At 43.9% G+C, this 25,088-nt stretch overlaps 1 protein-coding gene and 1 pseudogene across 1 annotated transcript in view; one reads left to right on the top strand and one right to left on the bottom strand.

Moving 5' to 3' along the window:
• Positions 1 to 14,520: 14,520 nt before the first annotated feature.
• The window catches only part of DYNC1H1 (dynein cytoplasmic 1 heavy chain 1), a 101,418-nt gene continuing 90,850 nt past the window's right edge, over positions 14,521 to 25,088 (top strand). The window contains exon 1 of the mRNA XM_053603869.1: positions 14,521 to 14,926. Coding sequence (XP_053459844.1) covers positions 14,671 to 14,926 — 256 coding nt within the window. The 5' untranslated portion in view covers positions 14,521 to 14,670. The remainder of the gene's footprint in view (positions 14,927 to 25,088) is intronic.
• Positions 16,903 to 17,098, bottom strand: LOC128595252 (uncharacterized; annotated as a pseudogene).

The raw sequence follows: 25,088 nt of genomic DNA, 5'->3' as shown, positions 1-25,088 counted from the left end.
CCAAACAAGAACATACCGTGGGGGAAAGACTCCCTATTCAATGAATGGTGTTGGGAGAACTGGATGTCTACATGTAAAAGACTGAAACTGGACCCACACCTTTCCCCACTCACAAAAATTGATTCAAGATGGATAAAGGACTTAAATTTAAGGCATGAAACAATAAAAATCCTCAAAGAAAGCATAGGAAAAACACTGAAAGATAGTGGCCTGGGGAAAGACTTCATCAAGAAGACTGCCATGGCAATTGCAACAACAACAAAAATAAACAAATGGGACTTCATTAAACTGAAAAGCTTCTGTACAGCTAAGGACACAATAACCAAAGCAAAGAGACAACCTACACAATGGGAAAGGATATTTGCATATTTTCAATCAGACAAAAGCTTGATAACTAGGATCTATAGAAACTCAAATTAATCCATATAAAAAAGCCAACAATCCCATATATCTATGGGCAAGAGACATGAATAGAACTTTCTCTAAAGATGACAGACGAATGGCTAACAAACACATGAAAAAATGTTCATCATCTCTATATATTAGAGAAATGCAAATCAAAACAACCCTGAGATATCATCTAACCCCAGTGAGAATGGCCCACATCACAAAATCTCAAAACTGCAGATGCTGGCGTGGATGTGGAGAGAAGGGGACACTTTTACACTGCTGGTGGGACTGCAAACTAGTACAACCCTTCTGGAAGGAAGTGTGGAGAAACCTCAAAGCACTCAAGCTAGACCTCCCATTTGATCCTGCAATCCCATTACTGGGCATCTACCCAGAAGGAAAGAAATCCTTTAATCATAAGGACATTTGTACTAGACTGTTTATTGCAGCTCAATTTACAATCGCCAAAATGTGGAAACAGCCTAAATGCCCACCAACCCAGGAATGGATTAACAAACTGTGGTATATGTATACCATGGAATACTATTCAGCCATTAAAAAAAATGGAGACTTTACATCCTTTGTATTAACCTGGATGGAAGTGGAAGACATTATTCTTAGTAAAGCGTCACAAGAATTGAGAAGCATGAATCCTATGTACTCAATTTTGATATGAGGACAATTAATGACAATTAAGGTTATTGGGGGGGAAGCAGAAAGAGGGACGGAGGGAGGGGGTGGGGCCTTGGTGTGTGTCACACTTTATGGGGGCAAGACATGATTGCAAGGGGGACTTTACCTAACAATTGCAATCAGTGTAACCTGGCTTATTGTACCCTCAATGAATCCCCAACAATAAAAAAAAAAACTGTATATATTCTCTACCTGCAATTCTGTGCTCCCAGCACTCCCCTCCACTCTCACTCTGAGGTCTGGCGGCCTGTCCCCCAGGAGTCCAGATTCTTGGGTGATTTCTTGAGGGGTGTGGACAGGACCTGGACTGCAGCTGATCAGTGCTGATTCTGTGGCATGGGAGTAAGGAGAGGACAGTTGGCTGAGAGGGACCCACACCAGACCAGCAGTGCCCCGAGGCACAGAGCAGCAGCCATTTTTGGCAACAATAGGGCTCACCCCCGGATATTCCAAAGTCACATCCCCTGTCTCTCTGGGCAACCAGAGGAGGCCGGGCATCTTCTCAGGTGGCAACCATGATGGAACAGATCTGGAACGGAAATGAAGGCCCCATTTAGTAAAGGGTTTGCCTGTGGCGGTACCGGCCTGGGTGGACCATGGGGAATAGAAAACACATGTGCAGAGCCGGGAGATTCCCAGGGTTGGGCTGACCCAGAGGACCGCTTTACTGAACCTAAGACGCACCCGGCACTCAGGAGATCGTCATCCTACAGACAAAGGAAGGCAGGAAGATAGAACTGACAGCTAACTGTGCTGCGAATACAAACCTGCAGGAGCAAAGACAGGGCCTGAGGCCCAGGTTCTGGGAACTCAAAACAGCTTCTCTTCTGCAGGGGAATTTAGCATGGACAGAAACAAATTCCTGCAAAGTTGTTCTGATCTGTCAGTAACATCAATCATGGGCAGAGCTGGAACTGAGTGAACACCCCCCAGCCTCCATCTAGCACCAGAGGTTGTCAGGCTTCACCTCTCCCTGCTGGATAGAGGTAGAGAGCAGCAGCCTGCTTGAGCAGACATAGATTTCCTTGTGCTTCAGGCAGGTGCAAACCCCTGGAGTATCTGCTCATTGGAGGCAACTGGGTCACAGCCCTGCGGGGTTATCAGTGACTGGGTGTGAGAGAGGTGCAAGGTGGGGAAGGAGGCATCAACCTTCCCAGACTAATCTATTTTCTGGGTGGGTCCTCCTGACTTCACGGAGCACGGGAGCATGTCATATTTGAGTTGCCAGAGACCTTTTCAACTCTCCCACCTGAGACAGGTGCTCACTGAGACAATTGATTTGGACCTCTTGAACTGAGCCAATCTGAGGACTATCCAAGTGGTGCCCTGGGTGTGTGGTTGTAGGAAGGTTCGATTTTCCTTTTCCAATTGTTACCTGTGGGGGGCGGGGTGACTTCATTGCTGGTATTTCTCCACAGCTGAGACTTAAACCCACAGTAACTGTTTGACTAGGGTCAGACAGAGACCAGCTGAAAACAAGATAGAGCCACTTAGCCCCAATACACAAACAGGTCCCCAGTTTCTCAGGCCGTAGAACTGTACGGATCCTCGACAAAGCTCCAGGGTAAAAGTCAAATGGTGTAAAATAATCATGGAGCGGAATCAGTGGAAAAACTCTGGTAACATGAATAACCAGAATAGATCAACACCAACCCCCCAAGGAAAGATATGGCAGATGTAACTGAAGATCCCATTCATAAACAGCTGGCCAAAATGTCAGAAATCGAATTCAGAATTTAGATTGCAAACAAGATTAATAGAATGGAGGGAAATTTGGAATTAGAAATTCGAGGAGCAATTTAAAAGTTAGAATTAGAAATTCGAGGAGAAATTCAAAAGTTATATCAAAAATTTAACGAATTAAAAGACAGAACCACCAAAGATTTTGACACACTGAAGCAAGAATTTGAAGCCCTCAAAGATCTGAAAAATACAGTAGAATCCCTTGGTGACAGAGTGGAGCTAGCAGAAGAAAGGATTTCTGACATTGAAGACAAAGCTTTTTTTTTTTTTTTTCTTTTTTTGTAGAGACAGAGTCTGACTTTGTGGCCCTCGGTAGAGTGCCGTGGCCTCACACAGCTCACAGCAACCTCCAACTCCTGGGCTTAAGCGATTCTCTTGCCTCAGCCTCCCGAGTAGCTGGGACTACAGGCGCCCGCCACAAGAAGACAAAGCTTTTGAACGCTCTGAACGCTCCCAAATTCACAGAGTGGAGCAAGCAGAAGAAAAGATTTCTGACATTGAAGACAAAGATTTTGAATGCTGCCAAACTCTCAAAGAGGAAGAGAAATGGAGAGCAAAATTGATCATTCTCTCAGAGAGCTCTGGGATAATTCGAAAAAGGCTAATATCCGCCTCATTGGAATCCCTACAAGTGATGAAGTGGACTCGCAAGGCACAGAGGCCCTTCTCCATGAAATTATGAAAGAGAATTTTCCAGACATGCCAAGAGATTCTGAAATTCAGACAGCAGACAGTTGCAGAACCCCAGCTCAACCCTAATAAGACATCCCCCAGGCACATCATAATTAACTTCACTAAAGTTAATATGAAGGACAAAATTCTGAAAGCAGCCAGACGTAGGAAATCCATTACCTACAAAGGGAAGAATATTAGAATGACTGCGATCTCTCTGCTGAAACCTTTCAAGGAGAAGAGGGTGGTCATCGACTTTTAATCTCCTAAAACAAAATAACTTTCAACCCCAGATGCTGTATCCAACTAAACTGAGTTTCATTTATGATGGAGAAATTAAATACTTTAATGACATTCATATGTTGAAGAAATTTGCCATAACCAAAGCAGCTCTTCAGGATATTCTCAGACCTATCCTCCATAATGACCACCCCAATCCTCTACCACAAAAGTAAACTCACTCAGGAACTTTTGATCAAACTCCAACTTCCACAGTGGTGAAAGGATTAAAAATGTCCACTGGACTTTTGAAAAACTTGATACCCAAAATTTTACCAGACTTACCAATATTCTCCATTAATGTGAACGGCTTAACCTGTCCTCTAAAGAGGCACAGGTTGGCTGACTGGATACAAAGACTCAGGCCAGATATTTGCTGCATACAAGAATCACATCTTACCTTAAAAGATAAATATAGTCTCAGGGTTAAAGAATGGTCGTCCATATTCCAGGCAAATGGTAATCAGAAAAAAGCAGGTGTTGCAATTCTATTTGCAGACACAATAGGCTTTAAACCAACAAAAGTAAGGAAGGATAAGAATGGTCACTTCATATTTGTTAAGGGTAATACTCAATATGATGAGATCTCAATTATTAATATCTATGCACCCAACCAGAATACACCTCAATTTATAACAGAAACTCTAAGAGACATGAGCAACTTAATTTCCTCCAGCTCCATAATAGTCAGAGATTTCAACACTCCTTTGGCAGTGTTGGAGCGATCCTCCAATAAGAAGCTGAGCAAAGAAATTTTAGATTTAAACCTAACCATCCAACATTTCGATTTAGCAGACATCTACAGAACATTTCATCCCAACAAAACGGAATACACATACTTCTCATCAGCCCACAGAACATACTCCAAAATAGATCACATCTTAGGTCACAAGTCTAACATCAGTAAATTTAAAGGAATAGAAATTATTACTTGCATCTTCTCGGACCACCATGTAATAAAAGTTGAACTCAGTAACAACAGGAATCTGCATACTCATACAAAAACATGGACGTTAAATAACCTTATGCTGAATGATAGCTGGGTCAGAGATGAGATTAAGAAGAAAATTGCCAAATTTTTGGAACAAAATGACAATAAAGACACGAATTATCAGAACCTCTGGGATACCGCAAAGGCAATCCTAAGAGGGAAATTTATAGCACTGCAAGCCTTTCTCAAGAGAATGGAAAGAGAGGAAGTTAACAACTTAATGGGACATCTCAAGCAACTGGAAAAAGAAGACTATTCCAACCCCAAACCCAGTAGAAGAAAAGAAATAACCAAAATTAGAGCAGAATTAAATGAAATTGAAAACAAAAGAATTATACAACAGATCAATAAATCCAAAATTGGTTTTTTGAAAAGGTCAATAAAATAGATAAACCTTTAGCTAACCTAGTGAGGAAAAAAAGAGTAAAATCTCTGATTTCATCAATCAGAAACGACAAAGACGAAATAACAACAGACTCCTCAGAAATTTTAAAAAAACTTAATGAATATTACAAGAAATTTTATTCTCACAAATATGAAAATCTGAAGGAAATTGATCAATACTTGGAAGCACGTCACCTTCCAAGACTTAGCCAGAATCAAGTGGAAATGTTGAACGGGCCAATATCAAGTTCTGAAATAGCATCAACCATACAAAATCACCCCAAAAAGAAAAGCCTGGGACCAGATGGCTTCACGTCAGAATTCTACCAAACCTTTAAAGAGGAACTAGTACCTACATTACTCAACCTGTTCCAAAATATAGAAAAAGAAGGAAGACTACCCAACATGTTCTATGAAGCAAACATCACCCTGATCCCCAAACCAGGAAAAGACCCAACAAGAAAAGAAAATTATAGACCAATATCACTAATGAATATGGATGCAAAAATATTCAACAAGATCCTAACAAACAGAATCCAGCAACACATCAAAGTAATTATACATCATGACCAAGTTGTTTTTTTTTTTTTTTTTTTGTAGAGACAGAGTCTCACTTTATAGCCCTTGGTAGAGTGCCATGGCATCACACAGCTCACAGCAACCTCCAGCTCCTGGGTTTAAGCGATTCTCTTGCCTCAGCCTCCTGAGTAGCTGGGACTACAGGCGCCTGCCACAGCACCCAGCTATTTTTTTTGTTGTTGTTGTTGTTGCAGTTTGGCCAGGGCTGAGTTTGAACCCGCCACCCTCGGCATATGGGGCCGGTGCCCCACTCACTGAGCCACAGGCGCTGCCCGACCAAGTTGGTTTTATCCCAGGATCTCAAGGCTGGTTCAATATAATTCAGCACATAAACAAATTAAAAAACAAAGACCATATGAGTCTCTCAACTGATACAGAAAAAGCTTTTAATAATATCCATCATCCCTTCATGATCAGAACGCTTAAGAAAATTGGTATAGAAGGGACATTTCTTAAACTGACAGAGGCCATCTACAGCAAACCCACAGCCAATATTGTATTGAATGGAGTTAAATTGAAATCATTTCCACTTAGATCAGGAACCAGACAAGGCTGCCCATTGTCTCCACTGTTCTTTAACATTGTAATGGAAGTTTTAGCCATCGCAATTAGGGAAGAAAAGGTGATCAAGGGTATCCACATACGGTCAGAAGAGATCAAACTTTCGCTCTTCACCGATGATATGACTGTATATCTGGAAAACACCAGGGATTCTACTACAAAACTCTTAGAAGTGATCAAGGAATACAGTAGCATCTCAGGTTACAAAATCAACATTCATAAATCAGTAGCCTTTATATATACCAACAATAGTCAAGCTGAAAAAACAGTAAAGGACTCTATTCCATTCACAGTAGTGACAAAGAAGATGAAATATTTGGGAGTTTATTAATAAAGGACATGAAAGATCTCTATAAGGAGAACTATGAAACTCTAAGAAATAGCTGAAAGTGTTAACAAATGGAAAAACATACCATGCTCATGGCTGAGAAGAATCAACATTGTTAAAATGTCCATACTACCCAAAGCAATATACAATTTTAATGAAATGCCTATTAAAGCTCCACTGTCATACTTTAAAGATCTTGAACAAATAATACTTCATTTTATATGGAATCAGAAAAAAAACTCAAATAGCCAAGACATTACTCAGAAATAAAAACGAAGCAGGAGGAATCATGCTACCAGACTATACTATAAATTGATGGTGATCAAAACAGCATGGTACTGGCACAAAAACAGAGAGGTAGATGTGTGGAACAGAATAGAGAATCAAGAGATAAACCAGCTACTTACTGTTACTTGATCTCTGACAAGCCAATTAAAAACATTCAGTGGGGGGCGGCACCTGTGGCTCAGTTGGTAAGGCGCCGGCCCCATATACCAAGGGTGGTGGGTTCAAACCTGGCCCCGGCCAAACTGAAACCAAAAAATAGCCGGGCATTGTGGCGGGCACCTGTAGTCCCAGTTACTGGGGAGGCTGAGGCAAGAGAATCGCTTAAGCCCAGGAGTTAGAGGTTGCTATGAGCTGTGTGAGGCCACGGCACTCTACCGAGGGCCATAAAGTGAGACTCTGTCTCTACAAAAAAAAAAAAACATTCAGTGGGGAAAAAATTCCCTATTAATAAATGGTGCTGGGTGAACTGGCTGGCAACCTGTAGAAGACTGAAACTGGACCCACACCTTTCACTATTAACTAAGATAGACTCTCACTGGATTAAAGATTTAAACTTAAGACATGAAACTATAAAAATACTAGAAGAGAATGTAGGGAAAACACTTGAAGAAATCAGTCTGGGCGAATATTTTATGAGGAGGACCCCATGGGCAATTGAAGCAGCTTCAAAATTACACTACTGGGACCTGATCAAACTAAAAGGCTTCTGCACAGCCAAGAACACAGTAAGTAAAGCAAGCAAACAGCCTTCAGAATAGGAGAAGATATTTACAGGTTATGTCTCCGACAAAGGTTTAATAACCAGAATCCACAGAGAACTCAAACATATAAGCAAGAAAAGAACAAGTGATCCCATCGCAGGCTGGGCAAGGGACTTGAAGAGAAACTTCTCTGAAGAAGACACGTACACGGCCTACAGATACATGAAAAAATGCTCATCATCCTTTTTTTGTGTGTGTGGTTTTTTTTTTTTTGGCCGGGGGTGGGTTTGAACCCGCCACCTCTGGCATATGGGAGTGGCACCCGACTCCTTGAGCCACAGGCACCACCCAATGCTCATCATTTATCATCAGAGAAATGCAAATGAAAAGTACTTTGAGATATCATCTAACTCCAGTAAGATTAGCCCATATCACAAAATCCCAAGAGCAGAGATGTTGGCATGGATGTGGAGAAAAGGTAACAGTTCTACACTGTTGGTGGGAATGTAAATTAATACATTCCTTTTGGAAAGATGTTTGGAGAACACTTAGAAATCTGAAAATAGACCTGCCATTCAATCCTATAATTCCTCTACTAGGTTTATACCCAGAAGACCAAAAATCACATCATAACAAAGATATTTGTACCAGAATGTTTATTATAGCCCAATTCATAATTGCTAAGTCATGGAAAAAGCCCAAGTGCCCATCGATCCACGAATGGATTAATAAATTGTGATATATGTACACCATGGAATATTATAGCCATAAAGAAAGATGGAGACTTTACCTCTTTCATGTTTACATGGATGGAGCTGGAACATATTCTTCTTAGTAAAGTATCTCAAGAATGGAAGAGGGTGGCGCCTGTGGCTCAGTGAGTAGGGCGCCAGCTCCATATACCCAGGGTAGCGGGTTCAAACCTGGCCTCAGCCAAACTGCAACCAAAAACTAGTGGGGCATTGTGGTGGGCTCCTGTAGTCCCAGCTGCTCGGGAGGCTGAGACAAGAGAATCGTGTAAGCCCAAAAGCTGGAGGTTGCTGTGAGCCGTGTGATGTCATGGCACTCTACCGAGGGCAGTAAAATGAGACTCTGTCTCTACAAAAAAAAAGAATGGAAGAAAAAGTATCCAATGTACTCAGTCCTACTATGAAACTAATTTATGGCTTTCATATAAAAGCTATAACCCAGTTATAACCTAAGAATATGGGGAAGGGGGAGAAGGAGGGGAGAGAGGGGAGAGGATGGGCAGAGGGAGGGTGATTGGTAGGATTACACCTGTGGTGCATCTTACAAGGGTACATGTGAAACTTAGTAAATGTAGAATATAAATGTCTTAACACAATAACTAAGAAAATGCCAGAAAGGCTATGTTAACCAGTGTGATCAAAATGTGTCAAACTGTCTATAAAACTAGTGTATGATGCCCCATGATCGCATCAATGTACACAGCTATGATTTAATTAAAAAAAAATAGAAAAGGGTGGCACCTGTGGCTCAGTCCGTAGGGCGCCGGCCCCATATACGGAGGGTGGCAGGTTCAAACCCGGCCCCGGCCAAACTGCAACCAAAAAATAGCCGGGCGTTGTGGCGGGCGCCTGTGGTCCCAGCTGCTCTGGAGGCTGAGTCAAGAGAGTCGCTTGAGCCCAGGAGTTGGAGGTTGCTTTGAGCTGTGTGAGGCCACGGCACTCTACCGAGGGCCATAAAGTGAGTCTCTGTCTCTACAAAAAAAAAAAAAAAAAAGAATAGAAAAAAATTAGCCAGGTGGGGTGACATGTACCTGTAGTTCCAGCTACTCAGGAGACTGAGGCAGGAGGATTACTTGAGCCCACAAATTTGAGATTGCAGTGAGCTACGATGATGCCACTGCACCCTGACGCAGCAGAGTGAGACTGTCTCAAAAAAAATAATTAAAGAATGGAAAAAGAGAGATAGTATGCTAACACTGTTCCAAACAGAGCTGAAGTAGCTAAGTGACTATGAGGCAAAGTAGATTTTAGAGCAGACAGTGCCACCAGAAATAAAAAGGAACATTTCAAAATGATAAAGAGATCAATTCAGGACAAGGACACAACACTGATAAATGGATAAATGTTGATGTAGCCAATATCAAAGTTTCAAAACAGAGCAAAAATGTATTGATTTGCAAGGACAAATAAATAAATCCACAATTATAATTAGAGATTTCAACACCCCTCTCTCAATAAACGATAGAACGAGTACATAGAAAACTAGTAAGGAGGGCGGTGCCTGTGGCTCAGTGAGTAGGGCACCAGCCCCATATACTGAGGGTGGTGGGTTCCAACCCAGCCCCAGCCAAACTGCAAAATAATAGGCGGACCTTGTGGCAGGCGCCTGTAGTCCCAGCTACTTGGTGCTGAGGCAAGAGAATCGCCCAAGCCCAAGAGCTGGAGGTTGCTGTGAGCTGTGACGCCACTGCACTCTACTAGGGTGATAAAGTGAGACTCTGTCTCAAAAAAAAGAAAGAAAGAAAGAAAGAAAACTAGTAAGGATATAGAAGACTTGAACATTTTTAACTAACTTGACCTAATTGACATTTTTTTAGAATACTTCACCCAACAACAGCAGAACACAGCTTCTAAAGTGGGGATTCAGCAGGACAGTCAATGTCTGAGGCTGGCGGGGCGGATTCCTCAGACAGGAATGTCGATAGCAAAGGAGACAGAGAAGGGCAGCAGTGACTAGGTGGACCAGGAGAGCGTGGCTCCCAAGGGCGGGTGAGGAAAGTGTGTACAGGAAGAGTGCCCACCGCGCCCACCCTGTCCAGGTCAAGCAAGGCGAGTCTGAGAACTGATCACTGGATTTGGTCACGTGGAGGCTGCTGGTGACTTTGACTAGAGCACCAGCCCAAGAACATGGCATGAGGTTGGAAAGCCCATCTGTCTGTTCAAGGCGGAGGGAGAGGCAATGTCCAGGAGCTCCTATTTTCAAGGAGCTTTGCTGCAAAGGCAGCAAGTGATGGAGAGGTGCTAGCGTGGGTATGGCAGGGTCTCCTCCCCCCCTCCCCTTTTAAAGAAGGGATGCCGTTAGAGTAGGTCTGACATTGGTGGAAAGGATCCAGGAGGGAGAGAGAACATTTGGGAGCAAGGAGAGAATTTCAGAGGTGATATATGCTGAAATGGGATGGGGTCCCGGGCACGCATGGAGCAGCGATCTTGGCTGGAGACTCAGTCTTTGGTAAGAGAAAGGGTCACCAGAGAGGAGGGGCCCAGGCAGTGTCCGAATCCTCCCAGGGCCTGTGGCAGGCAGTTGCTCTTAATCCAGCGGTCAGGAGAGCCTGGTGTGAATTATCCTGTTAGAGACAAGCTTCACTGACGTCTTCCCCCTGGGCAGTGGGACGCGGGGTGGTATGTCCCTTCTGGTCACTGTTACTACCTTCTCTGTGACCCTAGACGAGGGACCCAGGTGACCTCGGGAAGAAAAGCCGGGCGATGCAGCCAGAACTGACCGGCAGTGGTATGGGGAGCAGGCGCCGGGGCGCAGGCTCCACCCGCGTGCGTCCTCCCCTCCCTCACTAGAGGGCGCCAAGACAAAAAGCTGTTCCCAGTCGGTAAACGCCAACCTGCAGGTCTCGACGCCTCCAGGAATCAGATTCGGTTTCAGCCTCGTCCTGAGGCTCTCTTGAGAGAACCAGGTAGAGAAGCGTTTCCATGAAACGCGCATCGTGGAAAAGTGTCTTGTAGCCCGTGAACCCCGGGAAGCTCCAGCCGAGCCCTCTAGCAGCGTCTTGGCAGCCCGAGTGATGTGGCGTGACTTAAAGCAGTGAGGAAGGTCCAAATCCAAACTGTACGCTGTGCTTCTTGGGCCCCATTCCTCGCAGGCCAGGCATTGATTTCACACCAATTAACAAGAGCCCGCTTTGGTCCAGGCCTGCTGGCTCTGAGAATCCTGAATTTAAATTTGAATTTCCTACTGCTAGAAGTGGGGGTGAAATTAACCTATGGAATGAGTGAGCCCCACGTGGAATTCTCAGGGAGACAAGGTCGCAGAGCCTGAAGGTGATGGGCCAGCAGGGGCTCCACTGAGGGTCCTGGTGCTGCCCCGGAGAGGGACCTGGAGAGTAAGGATGAGGCTAATACTGAGAACCCATCTTGGAAGTGAGGAGCCACCATGTGTGGTATTTTAAAGAGAGGGGTGGAGAATGGACACAATCTCATCCAAGACATTTCAGCCACTATCATCCCACATCAACGTAGAATGAATTCTGTCATCAGCACTCCCTGCCCACTACCAAATGAAAGCAGATTTTACTACCAACAGAAGAAAACCGGGATGCCCAAACAAGCAAGAGCATGGAAGAGGGCAGTTGTTGGTAGAGGGCCCCCATCCCCACCAAGGGTCAGCTTGGGATGTGACTGGGCCAGAGTCCTGTGCCAGGAGGCAGAAGGGGCACCTCAAAAGAAGCTCCCCTCACCCTTCAGCCCTGGGGCAGCCTAGCCAGCCTCTGGGATAATACACTTAGAGTGTGCAGCATCCTGTCAACAACAGGCACCCAATCAATGCTGACCATTCTTCTTATTATATGTTTAATACATGGCTCAGCACCCATAGCACAGTGGTTACTGCGCCAGCCACATACACTGAGGGTGGCGGGTTCAAACCCGGCCCGGGCCAGCTGAGCAAGGACAACTACAACACAAAATAGCCAGGTGTTGTGGTGGGCATCTGTAGTCCCAGCTACTTGGGAGGCTGAAGCAAGACAATCTCTTAAGCCCAAGAGTTTGAGGTTGCTTGGAGCTGTGATACCACGGCACTCTACCAAGGGCAACATAGTGAGACTCTGTCTCAAAAAAAAAAATGTTTAATATAATAAACATCTTTAAAAAAAAAAAAAAGAAAGAAAAGCAGCTGAGGGACGTGGCTCATGCTTGTAATCCTAGCCATTTGGGAGGCTGAGGTAGGAGGTTTCTTGAGCTCAGGAGTTCAAGACCAGTCTGAGCAAAAGCAAGACCCCCATCTCTAGTAAAAACAGAAACACAGAGTCATTTATTCAGTGAGAGAAGCTTGGGTGTCTGAAGCAGGAGGATTGATTGAGCCCAAGAGTTTGAAGTTACGTGAGGTATAATGCCATGGCACTCTACCCAGGGATACAGAGTGAGATTCTGTCTCAATCAATCAATCCATCAATAAAAGAAAACATAAAAGCAAGCATGTTGAATTTACAAATCTTCATAGACTGACAGTTCAGATTCCACCAATTTCCATCCCTTTAGGAGTAATGAACACTTTTAGTTTTCAGCCTATCATATGGGGCTTCAAATCTGGAGCCTGCTGTCTGTTCCCTTGGCTTCAGGCCAGATTGCAGATGCTTGAGTCCCTTGGATGCTTGAGTGGCTATGTCTCCCAAGCTCATGCTGACTCATGGTGCAGCCAGCATGCAGTTTTCTTCTCTGCTGGGTCTCTGCTGGTTTCTGAATCTCAGATGTTGCATGGCCTATTCAGAATTTACTGACCTGTACTAATATATTTTCCTCTTTGTCCCTGTTCCTACCCAAATAGGATATATGTAGGGAAACCCTTAGCATAATGCTTAGCATGAAGTGAGCAATCATGTTAGTGTTTTGGGGGTGTTTGTTATTATTCGTGATTATTATGATCATAGCACAAACTCATTGCAATTATTTTATTTTTTTCCTGGAAGATTATTAGAACTGCTTGGGAATATCACCTAAGGGTGGCCTGATGAAGGGCAGGAGGATGGGGTATTAATTTGTCTCCTTTTCCATAAGGTCCTTAAAACAAGAATCATCTGATTAGTCTCTGTGTTCCAGCAGCCCGTGGGGTTTGGCACCCAGTAATTAGGTAAGGAATAAGCATAATATATGTTCCACATTTTTCCAAAGATGATTTGGGAGAATCAAATCATACCATCATCATTCCACCAATCAGGGTTCAGCTGTCTGACAGTGCACTTTGATACTAAAAAACACCTTTGGCTCTCCTCCCTCTGCTCAATTTAGGAAGCAAGTTATGAGTTTAAACTTTCAAAGGCAAATTGGAAGAAACTGCCATCTCTAAAGTACAAATGTGGGCAGCTTGTTTTCTGGCCTTTATGTAGTCTTGGTGTCCAGGAGAAGGTCCTGGTGGAACATAACTAGGGGAAACCTTAGTGAGCAGGTAACTCAGGCCTTGCCTTATCATAAGGGACCCAGATGCTGAAGCACACAGAATAACAATGCCAGCTCTGGGCTGCTGGAGGAGCATCACTGTTGTAGGAAGATGCTCTCATGTAGGTCTCCCTCTTGGTCCTTAGCATCCTTGGTGGAAAAGATTTTGTCATTAGGAGCCAGGTCCCATCGCAGCTTGGTTTCACACGTCGTTTCAGGTTGTCATTCTTGGTTTAACCTCATACTTCTGCAGTTGGCGCCCCAGCCACAACTTGCAGGCCACTCTGCCTTTGCAGAGCTAGTTCTTCGGCCAGGAACCTCTCTCTTTCCAGCCCAGCAATGTGACCTTCCCCTTAGAAAAATAGTGTCGCTCCTGCTGTATATATCTAACAAACCATCTATCGTGCCTACATTTGGGACTTAATACGGAGTCATTCATTCAGTGAGAGAACACAGGCGAAGCGCCCAACACACGTCAACTCTCGTCATTTAACATCGCTCATTCGCTGTTTACGGAGTTTCTGGGGGCTCTGGGGTACTCGCTGCGTCTAACAGCAGTGAAAAAGTTGCACACGGTCCCCGACGGCCCCACATCTACCGGGTGTAGACTGAATCTGCACTTTCTGAGATAACCTTGCGGGGACTAAGGGCCCCGCCCCGCACTTGGACCACAAGTCCCAGAAGGCCGCGCGGCCGTGCCGGGACCGCCCCGCGCACGCGCGACGTCGTGACGGTACCGCGAGCGGGCGCCGGTGGCTGCGCCTGAGGCCGGCGGGCGGGCAGGGGCTGCCTTTAGGGCGGAGCCAGCTCCTGCTCACTCAGTCGGCCGTGAACTAGCGGACCGTCAGCCTTTCCGCGCCCGTTTCTCTCCCTAGCTCGCTCGCGCGCCTAGTTGCCTCTTCAGCGCTCCCTGCGGGTCCCGAGCACGGCGCCATGTCGGAGACCGGCGGCGGCGGCGGTGAGGACGGCTCGGCCGGCCTGGAAGTGTCGGCGGTGCAGAACGTGGCCGATGTGTCGGTGCTGCAGAAGCACCTGCGCAAGCTAGTGCCACTGTTGCTGGAGGATGGCGGCGAGGCGCCTGCCGCGCTGGAGGCAGCGCTGGAGGAGAAGAGCGCCCTGGAGCAGATGCGCAAGTTCCTCTCGGACCCGCAAGTCCACACAGTCCTAGTGGAGCGCTCCACCCTCAAAGGTGCGGGGCCAGGGCCCTGGGCGGCCTCCGGGGCTGCAGTCACCCACGGGAAGTGTTCCTGCAGAGGGCGGGGTCGGCAGGGTCCCCACGGAGGGCAAGAGTGGCCAGGTCCTCCAGGGCCGTAGATACCACGCGGGCCGGGCGCCTTGCGGCCGCACGCACCCACTGGGATGAAAAGAGTTCCTCACGTTCGCAGACACCCTACGGGAAGAGCCCCCGTGGCCACAGACACCCCAGCGGCTGGGTCCCTCACGGCTGCGCACGCCCCGCGAGCCAGGTGCCACACCCGGGCCTCCCTCTGGCCACACCCACTGCCAAGGCTGGACCCCCGCCCGGGGTGTTCCCTTTCTGGTCCGGAGAAGGGATGAAGGTCTCGCTGTCACCCAAAACAATGGGGTCGCTTTGTCTGCTCCGGCCGCTCAAGATGGCCGAGTTGGGTGGAGACAGCGTCTCCCTAGTCTTAGCGCAGGCGGAGGCCGCATCCCTGCCTTCAATGTCACATGAGCTTTTCGGTTTCGATTTGTGTATGGGCCAAACCGGGATCGGGAAGGATGTGTCAGGGGCAGAGCTGCGGAGTGGTGGGTGGCCTGGATTCTCGTTCTTAGGTCGTCTCTGTTTGGGGAAGAGGTCATGGTGGGTCGGAGGGGAACCTAGACGGGCAGGTGTCCCAGCCCCTGCCTTGTAGGGGTTCAGAGCCTGAGGCCCACAGAATGACAGTTCCTGCCCTGGTTGCTTGCGAAGCATCACTGTTGCACGTAAATGCTCTCACCTAGGTCTTCCTTTTGGTCCTCACAGCCTCCTTCCTGAATGGGTGTATCCCTGGATTTTATGTGTAAGGAAACTGAGGCTCGTGTTAGATGAGTCACTCAATGTCACTGGCTAATCCTAGTCCTTAGACTAGACACAGCAGCTCAGTTTCTAGTCTGTTGCTTGTCTTAACTGATCATCCCTTATGTTTGTGTAATGCTTATGATCCTAATGATAACCCTGTAATATTTTGCGTTTGATTTTTTAAAAAGATTCGGGTTAAGGAGGCAAAAGGTTTGCATTTTCCAGCTATCTCCTCAAATAGTAATGTCCACAAAGTAAGGCTAGATCCATCTTGAGAGTCTGGAACCGGTCTGGAAGGTTTCTCATTGATTCTTTCAAATCAGTTTGTAGCCAATATTGGGAGCCCATATAGGAATGATGTCAGAAGTAAATTTTAAGCTTAGCACCTAGGTAATGGATATTGTTTGAACATGCTTGCCAGTAAGTTGCTTCTTTTTTTTTTTTTTTTTTTGCAGTTTTTGGCTGGGGCCAGGTTTGAACCTGCCACCTCTGGTATATGGGGCTGGCGCCCTACTCCTTTGAGCCACAGGCGCCGCCCCAGTAAGCTTCTTATAATAAAAAAAAAAACTAACCTGAATGGTTCTGTCATTAAAAGCACCTATAATGTCTTAGCTCAAGCCTTAGCACACACACTTGTGTTTCTTTCTGATAGTTTGTTTCTTTCAAAGTCTGTGTTTACTCAGAAGATGCTTCACTGTAGCCTTAGTTTCTGCAGAGGTTAGGAAAGTGCACAAGAATATGTTTCTTAGATCCACATGGAATGCTCAAAGCAAATAAACCGTTCCAGCATCTTTAGAATATTAATGTTGTTTAGGGCTGTTTACTGTTATGTTTGGGATTATGTATTCCTGCATGGGAACCATTAAGTGTTCAAAAATTTATTTTTAACTGATCTCTTTTTTCCAAACAAAATACCCATTATAGAGAATTTATACAAATAAAATAAAAGTCACCTGGAATCCTGCAACCCAGATACAACCAGTGTCAACATTTTGGTATATGTCTTTCTGGTCATTTTTCTTTTTCTTTTTTTAATGTTTCAGTATTTTATTAGCCAATTTTTCAAACATACAGTACAGCTAAAAAGAATATACAGTGATCACCCATATACTCACCATATACATTTAAAATTTTTTTTCTTCTTCACATGTAGGGAATTGTTCATAGGGAGGCCACAAGTTTTGTGCCCCTTATGACCACAAATTCCTGTTGGGTGCATTGTGTTTCTGATCATTTTTCAGTGCTTATACAATATTGTATACTTTTTTTTTTTTTTTAGAGACAGTCTCATTTTGTCGCCCTCAGTACAGTGACATGGCATCACACAGCTCACAGCAACCTCCAGCTCTTGGGCTCAGGAGATTCTCTTGTCTCAGCCTCCCAAGTACCTGAGACTCCAGGCGCCTGCCACAACGCCCCACTATTTTTTCGTTGCAGTTTGGCCGGGCCGGGTTTGAACCCACCACCCTCAGTATATGGGGCCGGTGCCCTACTCACTGAGCCACGGCACCACCCCAGTATTGTATACATTTTAATCTGGATTTTTAAAGTTATTTTGAGTAGTTTGACCATGGCTAATTTTTTTTGTTGTTGTTGAAACAGAGTCTCATTATGTCACCCTTGGTAGAGTGCTATGGCATCACAGCCCACAGCAACCTCAAACTCTCGGGCTTAAGGGATTCTCTTGCCTCAGCCTCCCAAGTAGCTGGGACTACAAGTGCCTGCCACAACACCTGGCTATTTTTTTGTTATTGTTGTCATTGTTTAGCAGGCCCCAGCCAGGTTTGAACCCACCAGCCCCGGTGCATGTGGCCGGCGCCCTTACCCAGTGAGCTCTGGGCACCAAGCCACCATGGCTAATTCTTGATCATCTTTTTATCACACAGTTTATGTATTGAAATCAACGTTCTTGTTTTACCTTGGCTTGTAATTTTTTTTATGAAAAAAAGTTTTATTCTTCTAAAGTGATTAACAATAATTGACTTTTCTCAGACATCTTAGAATTGAACTTTATTAAAATTATTGGTAGGGGGTATATTTCTGTAATACACTGTCCAGTACAAATTATCTCTGTATTTTCTTTATGGGTATGTTCTCTTTTTTTCAGCAGAACAAATATCCAGGCATCAAAATCTTGGCTCCATAATGACTTGCACTTTTGAAAGTTGAGTAAGGAATGAGATTATCTTAAATTGAAGTCTTACCTCATTCTTATATTTATACAAATCCCTGAAGGGGCGGCAAAGGAGTAGGGTACCAGCCCATATGCCAGAGGTGGCAGATTCAAACCCAGCCCCGCCAAAAACTGCAAAAAAAAAAAAAGAAGAAAAATTCCTGAAATAGGCTCGGTGCCTGTAGCTCAAGTGGCTAGAGCACCAGCCATATACACCGGAGCTGGTGGGTTTGAATCCAGCCCGGGCCACCAAACAATGATGATAACTACAATCAAAAAGAAAAAAAAAAAAAAAAAAAAAAGCCAGGCGTTGTGGCGGGTGCCTGTAGTCCTGGCTACTTGGGAGGCTGAGGCAAGAGAATCGCTTAAGCCCAAGAGTTGGAGGTTGCTGTGAGCTGTGACGCAACTGCACTCTATGCAGGACGACAGCTTGAGGCTCTGTCTCAAAAAAAAAAAAAAAAAAAAAAAAACCCTGAAGTATTTCTAACATTTCAACTTGTCTACAATTAATTTTCATTTATAAAAATCTAAGAGAAGATTTAAAACCTAATCCAAGTTTATTTTATATATACTCTCATTGGTCTTATTAGCATCCTGGCTACACTAGGACCACTTAGTCCTTGGTAGGAGGGATTTCTTCTGTGTGGTTTTTATGAGTTAGCCTTATACATTAAATCAAATATGTACAACCGATAGTTAATTACAGTGAAAAGGTAGGCTTGCATTAATAGAGGAAACAGTTCTGAATTGTTTAAACTGAATAAAGACCAGCACCTAGCCAGGCATGGTGGTTCATGCCTATAATCCTAGCACTTTGGAAGGCTGAGGCAGGAGGGTCACTTGAGCAATGTGACCCTGGCTCTACCAAAAAAGAAAAAAAAAAAAAATATATATATATATATATGTATATACACATACACACATACATATATATGTAGAAAAATTAGCTTGGATTGCAAGAGGGACTTTACCTAACAATTGCAATCAGTGTAACCTGGCTTATTGTACCCTCAATGAATCCCCAACAATAAAAAAAAAAAAAAAAAAAGAAAAATTAGCTTGGTGTGGTGGCACATACCTTTAGTCCCTGCTACTTAGGAGACTGAAGCAGGAGGGTCACTTGAGCCCAAGAGTTTGAAGTTGCAGTAAGCCATGATGATGCCACAGCACTCAAAGCACTGGGCAAGAGGTTCTATCTGAAAAAAAAAAAAACAAAACAAAAAACCTATTACCAATGGTGAAGTCATGTGCTTTATTTAATAAACGGGAGAAACTACTTTTGCTTCTATTTATCCTCTAATACATTTTTAATGGAAAGACATTTCCAAACACTCATAATTGCATGTAGAATTATTTTTATATAAAGCTATATACATTATTTTTTTAAAGCTATACCAGCTAGTTGTAACCTTTTGGTAAAGTACAGCATTACAAGACCAGGCACCATGGCTCATACCTGTAATCCCAGCATTTTGGGATCCTATGGCTCAAGGATTACCTTGAGCCTAGGAGAGTTTGGGACCACCCTGGGCCATATAGCAGGACCCTGTCTCTATAAAAAATAGGAAAAATTAGCCAGACCTGGTGATATGTACCTGTAGTCCCAACTGCTTGGGAGGCTGGGCAGGAGAATTGTTTGAGCCCAGGAGTCTGAGGTTGCAGAGCGTTATGCTGCTGCTGCTTCTATACTCTAGCCAGGGCAATAGAGTGAGACCTTGTCTCAAAAAAAAAAAAAAAAAAGCATATTACTCAAGGCTGTACTTTTTTTTTTTTATTGAGACAGTCTCACTTTGTGGCCCTGGTAGTGTGCTGTGGTGTCATAGCTCACAGCAACCTCGAACTCTTGGGCTTAAGCCATTCTCTTGCCTCAGCCTCCCAAGTAGCTGGGACTACAGGCGCCCACCACAACGCCCGACTATTTTTATTTGTTTTTGTCGTTGCAGTTGTCATTGTTTAGCTGGCCCAGGGTGTATGTGTCCGGCACCCTACCCACCAAGCCACAGGTGCCACCCATATCAGCTCATTTTGATACTGAAGAATTAATTGTAGGGAGAGGGAATGTTGTATTACAGCTCCTCATTTTAAAAAGAGAACAAAACAAAACTTTGTCTCTAAAAAACTAATAAAATAATAAAAAGAAAAATGTCAACATTAATGTCAAGAAAGTTGGCATACAACCCCTCACTGCTAAATCTGACTAACTTAAAAAAAGAGTGAACTCTCCTTTCTGTAATCCCTGGCCTGTAGGAAATTACCTTCTTCCTAGTATACTTATAAAATTGTGACAAAATGGGTACTCCTTACTTAATTAGGCATTTTACAATGTTAATGACATTTTTGTAACACTTTTTACTTGAAATGCATTTTTTAGTTACATTTTATTACCAGGAGGGGTTGGGTGGTCTGTTCCTGTGGTAGGAACGTACAATGATAGATAGGCTTATATTCAGATTCGCAGCTGATGGGCTGACGGTTCCTTTGCTTGTCTGAGCTTCTTCAGCTTGTGAATGACCAAACTGGGACCAGGTCCTGAGTTGGCTGGTTTATTTGCATGAATGTGTGTTTTTTTCTTACACTCAGGTTTCTTAAGCTTGGAACTTTGCTTTATGACTGAAATTAGTGGCTTTGGTGAATGCTTACATTTGGAATTACTGTTTTTTTTCCCCTGAGATGGTAATTTAGGGATTTCATCTTCATAAGTGCAGAGATGGCAAAGGACTGGAATGTGAAAGAAAACTAGAGCAAGATACAGTATTCAATTTCATAGAGATATAGTGGTGTAGAAAATTTTATGAGGAATGTTTTGTGGGGGTTTTAAAATTATTTTACTGGCCATGCATAGTGGCTGAAGCCTATAATCCTAGCACTCTGGAAGGCCAAGGCAGGAGGATTGCTTGAGGTCAGGAGTTCAAGACCAGCCTGAGCAAAGCAAGATCCTGTCTCTACTAAAAATAAAAAAAATTAGCTGAGCATGGTGGTGCATGCCTGTAGTCCTAGCTTCTTGGGAGGCTGAGGCAGGAAGATTACATGAGCCAAGGAGTTTGAGGTTGCTGTGAGCTGAAGTAAAACTGTATCAAAAAAAAATTATTTTTCTAAAGATTTAATTTTCCTGAAGGGTGAAGGGAAGTAGACTGATGAATAAAAAGTTTAGTATTGGCCGGCACCTGTGGCTCAGTCGGTAAGGCGCCGGCCCCATGTGCCGAGGGTGGCGGGTTCAAGCCCGGCCCCGGCCAAACTGCAACCAAAAAATAGCCGGGCGTTGTGGCGGGCGCTTGTGGTCCCAGCTACTCGGGAGGCTGAGGCAAGAGAATCACTTAAGCCCAGGAGTTGGAGGTTGCTGTGAGCTGTGTGAGGCCACGGCACTCTACCGAGGGCCATAAAGTGAGACTCTGTCTCTACAACAAAAAAAAAAAAAAAGTTTAGTATTTATTTCTGGTTTTTGCTTCCCCCCCCCCATGAACAATAAAATGATTAACAGGACACATTTATCTTTTTCTTTTTTTCCTTTTCTTTTTTTTTTTTTGAGACAGAGTTTCACTATGTTGCCCTCGGTAGAGTGCCGTGGCATCACAGCTCACAGCACTTCAAACTCTTGGGCTTAAGTGATTCTTTTGCCTCAGCCTCTCAAATAGCTGGACTATAGGTGCCCGCTAAAACACCTGGCTATTTTTTGTTGTTGTAGTTGTTGTTGTTGTTGTTTAGCAGGCCCAGGCCGGGTTCAAACATTCCAGCCTGGGTGTATGTGACCAGTGCCGTAACCACTGAGCTACAGGCACCGAGCCAGGACACATTTTTCTATAAAACCATACTGTCTTATAACAGTAAGTACCTACTAACATAGATTCTCACCATCCCATGCTGTCATGCTATAGGTAGGACCCTACACCCTTTATAGGACAAACCAATCTGCAGCAAGATGAATGTGAATATACAGTATAACATAGTAAATAAAATTTATGTACAGCAAGGGGAAAACAGTAACTTTTTTTTTTTTTTGTAGAGACAGTCTCACTTTATCACCCTCAGTAGAATGCTGTGGTGTCACAACTCACAGCAACCTCCAACTCCTAGCCTGAGGTGATTCTCTTGCCTCAGCCTCCCGAGTAGCTGAGACTACAGGTGCCCACCATAACACCCAGCTATTTTGTTGTTGTTGTTGCAGTTTGGCTGGGGCCAGGTTTGAATTTGCCACCCTTGGTATATGGGGCCGCCTCCCTACCCACTGAGCCACAGGCGCCACCCTAGTAATCACTTCTTTCTAAAAAGTAAAGATGAGTCAGGCACAGTGGCACATGCCTATAGTCCCAGCTATTCAGGAGACTGAGGTGGGAGAATTACTTGAGCCCAGGAGTTTAAATTTGTAGTGAGCTATGATGGTACCTGTGAATAGCCATGCCACTCCAGCCTGGGCAACATAGCAAGACCCTATCCCTTAAAAAAAAAAAAGTGAAGGATAGAAAGACCCTATTCCTTAAAAAAAAAAAAAAAAAGTGAAGGATAGAAATTGTTGATCCGCAGTGTAGAATATTAGGTTGGAGGCAGCAGGAGAGATTGTCCAGCCCTCGCCTTTCATGAATGAGGAAACTGAAACCCCAGAATTTTAAGACACGGTTAGGAAAAAATGTTCTAAGGAAGATTCTGAAACCAAAATCTAATCTCCCTGCAGTTCCCTCATATCCATTAAAATGGGAGTGTTTGTTTTAATCTATTTTATATCAATTATTTCCTTTGAATTAGTGTTAACTTAAAAACTGCTAATCTGAAGTACTTGGGTAGTCATAACTTACTAGTTTTGTATTCCTTTTTTTCTGGAAATATCAAAGTGAATTCCATGTGATTGTACATTATGTACAGGTATTATATAGGGTTTAATGTTCCCTTTATGCTCCTAAAGAGAGTATACCAGGGACGTCTTTGGATTAAGGAGAAAATTCAAACTGTATAACCATGTTCTTAGCCTTGCACCTCAGCAGGCAGTGGTTGTAGCAGAGAAGTCATGGCTCCTTAGGAGGACAAAAGGCAAGTGACCTGGTGACAAGAGAAAGCACTAGAGACAGAAAAAGGGGAAAACCGAAGCAACCACATGAGGGAAATAAAAGAGGACATAGATGACAGTGATCAACCAAAATAATGTGGTATTAGTATGTTCTAGATTTTAACGGGGAAAAAGAAAATAAAAGATAAAAAAGAGAACCAGGAACACATAACAAGTAACCTGATTAGTGTATGTAGGCCACAGGAAACGAATGGGTTTGTCCTCAAGGTGGGGAAGAAACCTGCTCTGTGACTGGAAAGAAGTTGAGAAGGAAGAGTAAATGAGGGAAGGACCAGGTGCAAGAGCCAGCAGCCTCATTGGCCACCCCACCTGTGTGCTCTGTCCTTTCCGGATTGCTGCTCACCACACTTTGTGGAAGCATGAGGGTCTGCTCTGGAGAGGGTGGTGTAATTCTTAAGGTAATTGGACTTGCACCTTTTTAAATATTTCATTAAATAAGACATAATGCTCACTTAATTCACAGAGTAGTGATACAAATTGCTAGTAGTTTGAAATACATTAAACTGTCTTTCAAGAGAAGTATACACAGATTAGGCAGCTCCTGTGGCTCAGTGGGTAGGGCGCTGGCCCCATATACCCAGGTGGCGGGTTCAAGCCCGGCCCCAGCCAAACTGGAACAAAAAATAACTGGGCGTTGTGGCAGGCGACAGTAATCCCAGCTACTCTGTAGACTGAGGCAAAAAAATCACCTAAGTTCAGAAGTTGGAGATTGCTGTGAGCTGTGACGCAACGGCACTCTACTGAGGGCGTTAGAGTGAGACTCTATCTCTTAAAAAAAAAAGAAGTAGGGCGGCGCCTGTGGCTCAGTTGGTAAGGCACCGGCCCCATATACCGAGGGTGGCAGGTTCAAACCCAGCCCCGGCCAAATTGCAACAACAACAAAAAAAAATAGCTGGGCGTTGTGGCGGGCGCCTGTAGTCCCAGCTACTGGGGAGGCTGAGGCAAGAGAATCGCTTAAGTCCAGGAGTTGGAGGTTGCTGTGAGCTGTGTGAGGCCACGGCACTCTACCGAGGGCCATAAAGTGAGACTCTGTCTCTACAAAAAAAAAAAATAAATAATAATAATAATAAATAAATAAAGAAGTATACACAGATTGGTGCTACATCCCATTTTGAACATCTCTAGAAATTCGATAAATTCTCAGAAGTTAACCAAAGTGTCTGCAAGTCTTTGTAATGTGTATCAATATAGTTTGCAGAAAAGGAACTCATGAGATGGGCCCAATTCTTTCTGTACTGGTACTTTGATTCTTTAACGGTACGAACTATATTGGTCTATTATGTATCTAATAGCAGGAAACTGATTCATACTTTACTGAAAGTGATATTATCTGATAAAACATGCAGATTGTGTTTGTATATAAAGCTTTTAAGCACAACAGAATCAATAACCTTTGTTATTAAAAATTAACAATCAAGTATCTTCTCTAAGTAATTTTTAAAATGCTTCTATGGAAGTAGAATGTTAAATTACTATTATTTGGAAAATGTAACAACTTATAGAGATGTAATTTATAGAGGGGCAAAAGTTTAAATTATTTGATAGCAGTTTATATAATAATGTAATAAGTTATATGTGTAAAACATATATATGTAAAATTGGGAGTATAACTCCCAATAGGAGTATAACTATAAATGGGAGTCAAATATATTCCCATTTTTAAATACAGACTTCATCTGATCCCAGTATTTATAGAGAACATGCATAAAAAGACTAATCCAAAATGTATACTATGACTGATTAATAATAACTTCCATAAATTATTGTCATCAAGAAAAGTTAAAATTTAACAGAGCAGGAGGGAATATCTATTTGCATTATCATTGTCTGAGGATTATGTCACTGGGTGTGCCTTCCTTCGCCAAAGCAGCATTCTACTGCATTGCAGTATTTCTATTGCAGAACTGGAACATTTGCCACACAGCCATGACTCATCGCTTGGAATGATGCCTGGTTCCCTTAACCCTGTTTGCATTAGGAAGTGCAGGCAATATGCTTGGATGCCATGTCCAGACTGCAGGTTTTCTATGTGATTTCATTTGTGTTGATGGATGAGTCTTTATCTGGGGGGGAAGAAATGATTTGAAGCTAACATATCATAG

The sequence above is a fragment of the Nycticebus coucang genome, chromosome 9, assembly GCF_027406575.1.
Source record: "Nycticebus coucang isolate mNycCou1 chromosome 9, mNycCou1.pri, whole genome shotgun sequence".
Classification (NCBI taxonomy): domain Eukaryota; kingdom Metazoa; phylum Chordata; class Mammalia; order Primates; family Lorisidae; genus Nycticebus; species Nycticebus coucang.
This window is presented reverse-complemented; position numbering and strand designations above follow the sequence as displayed.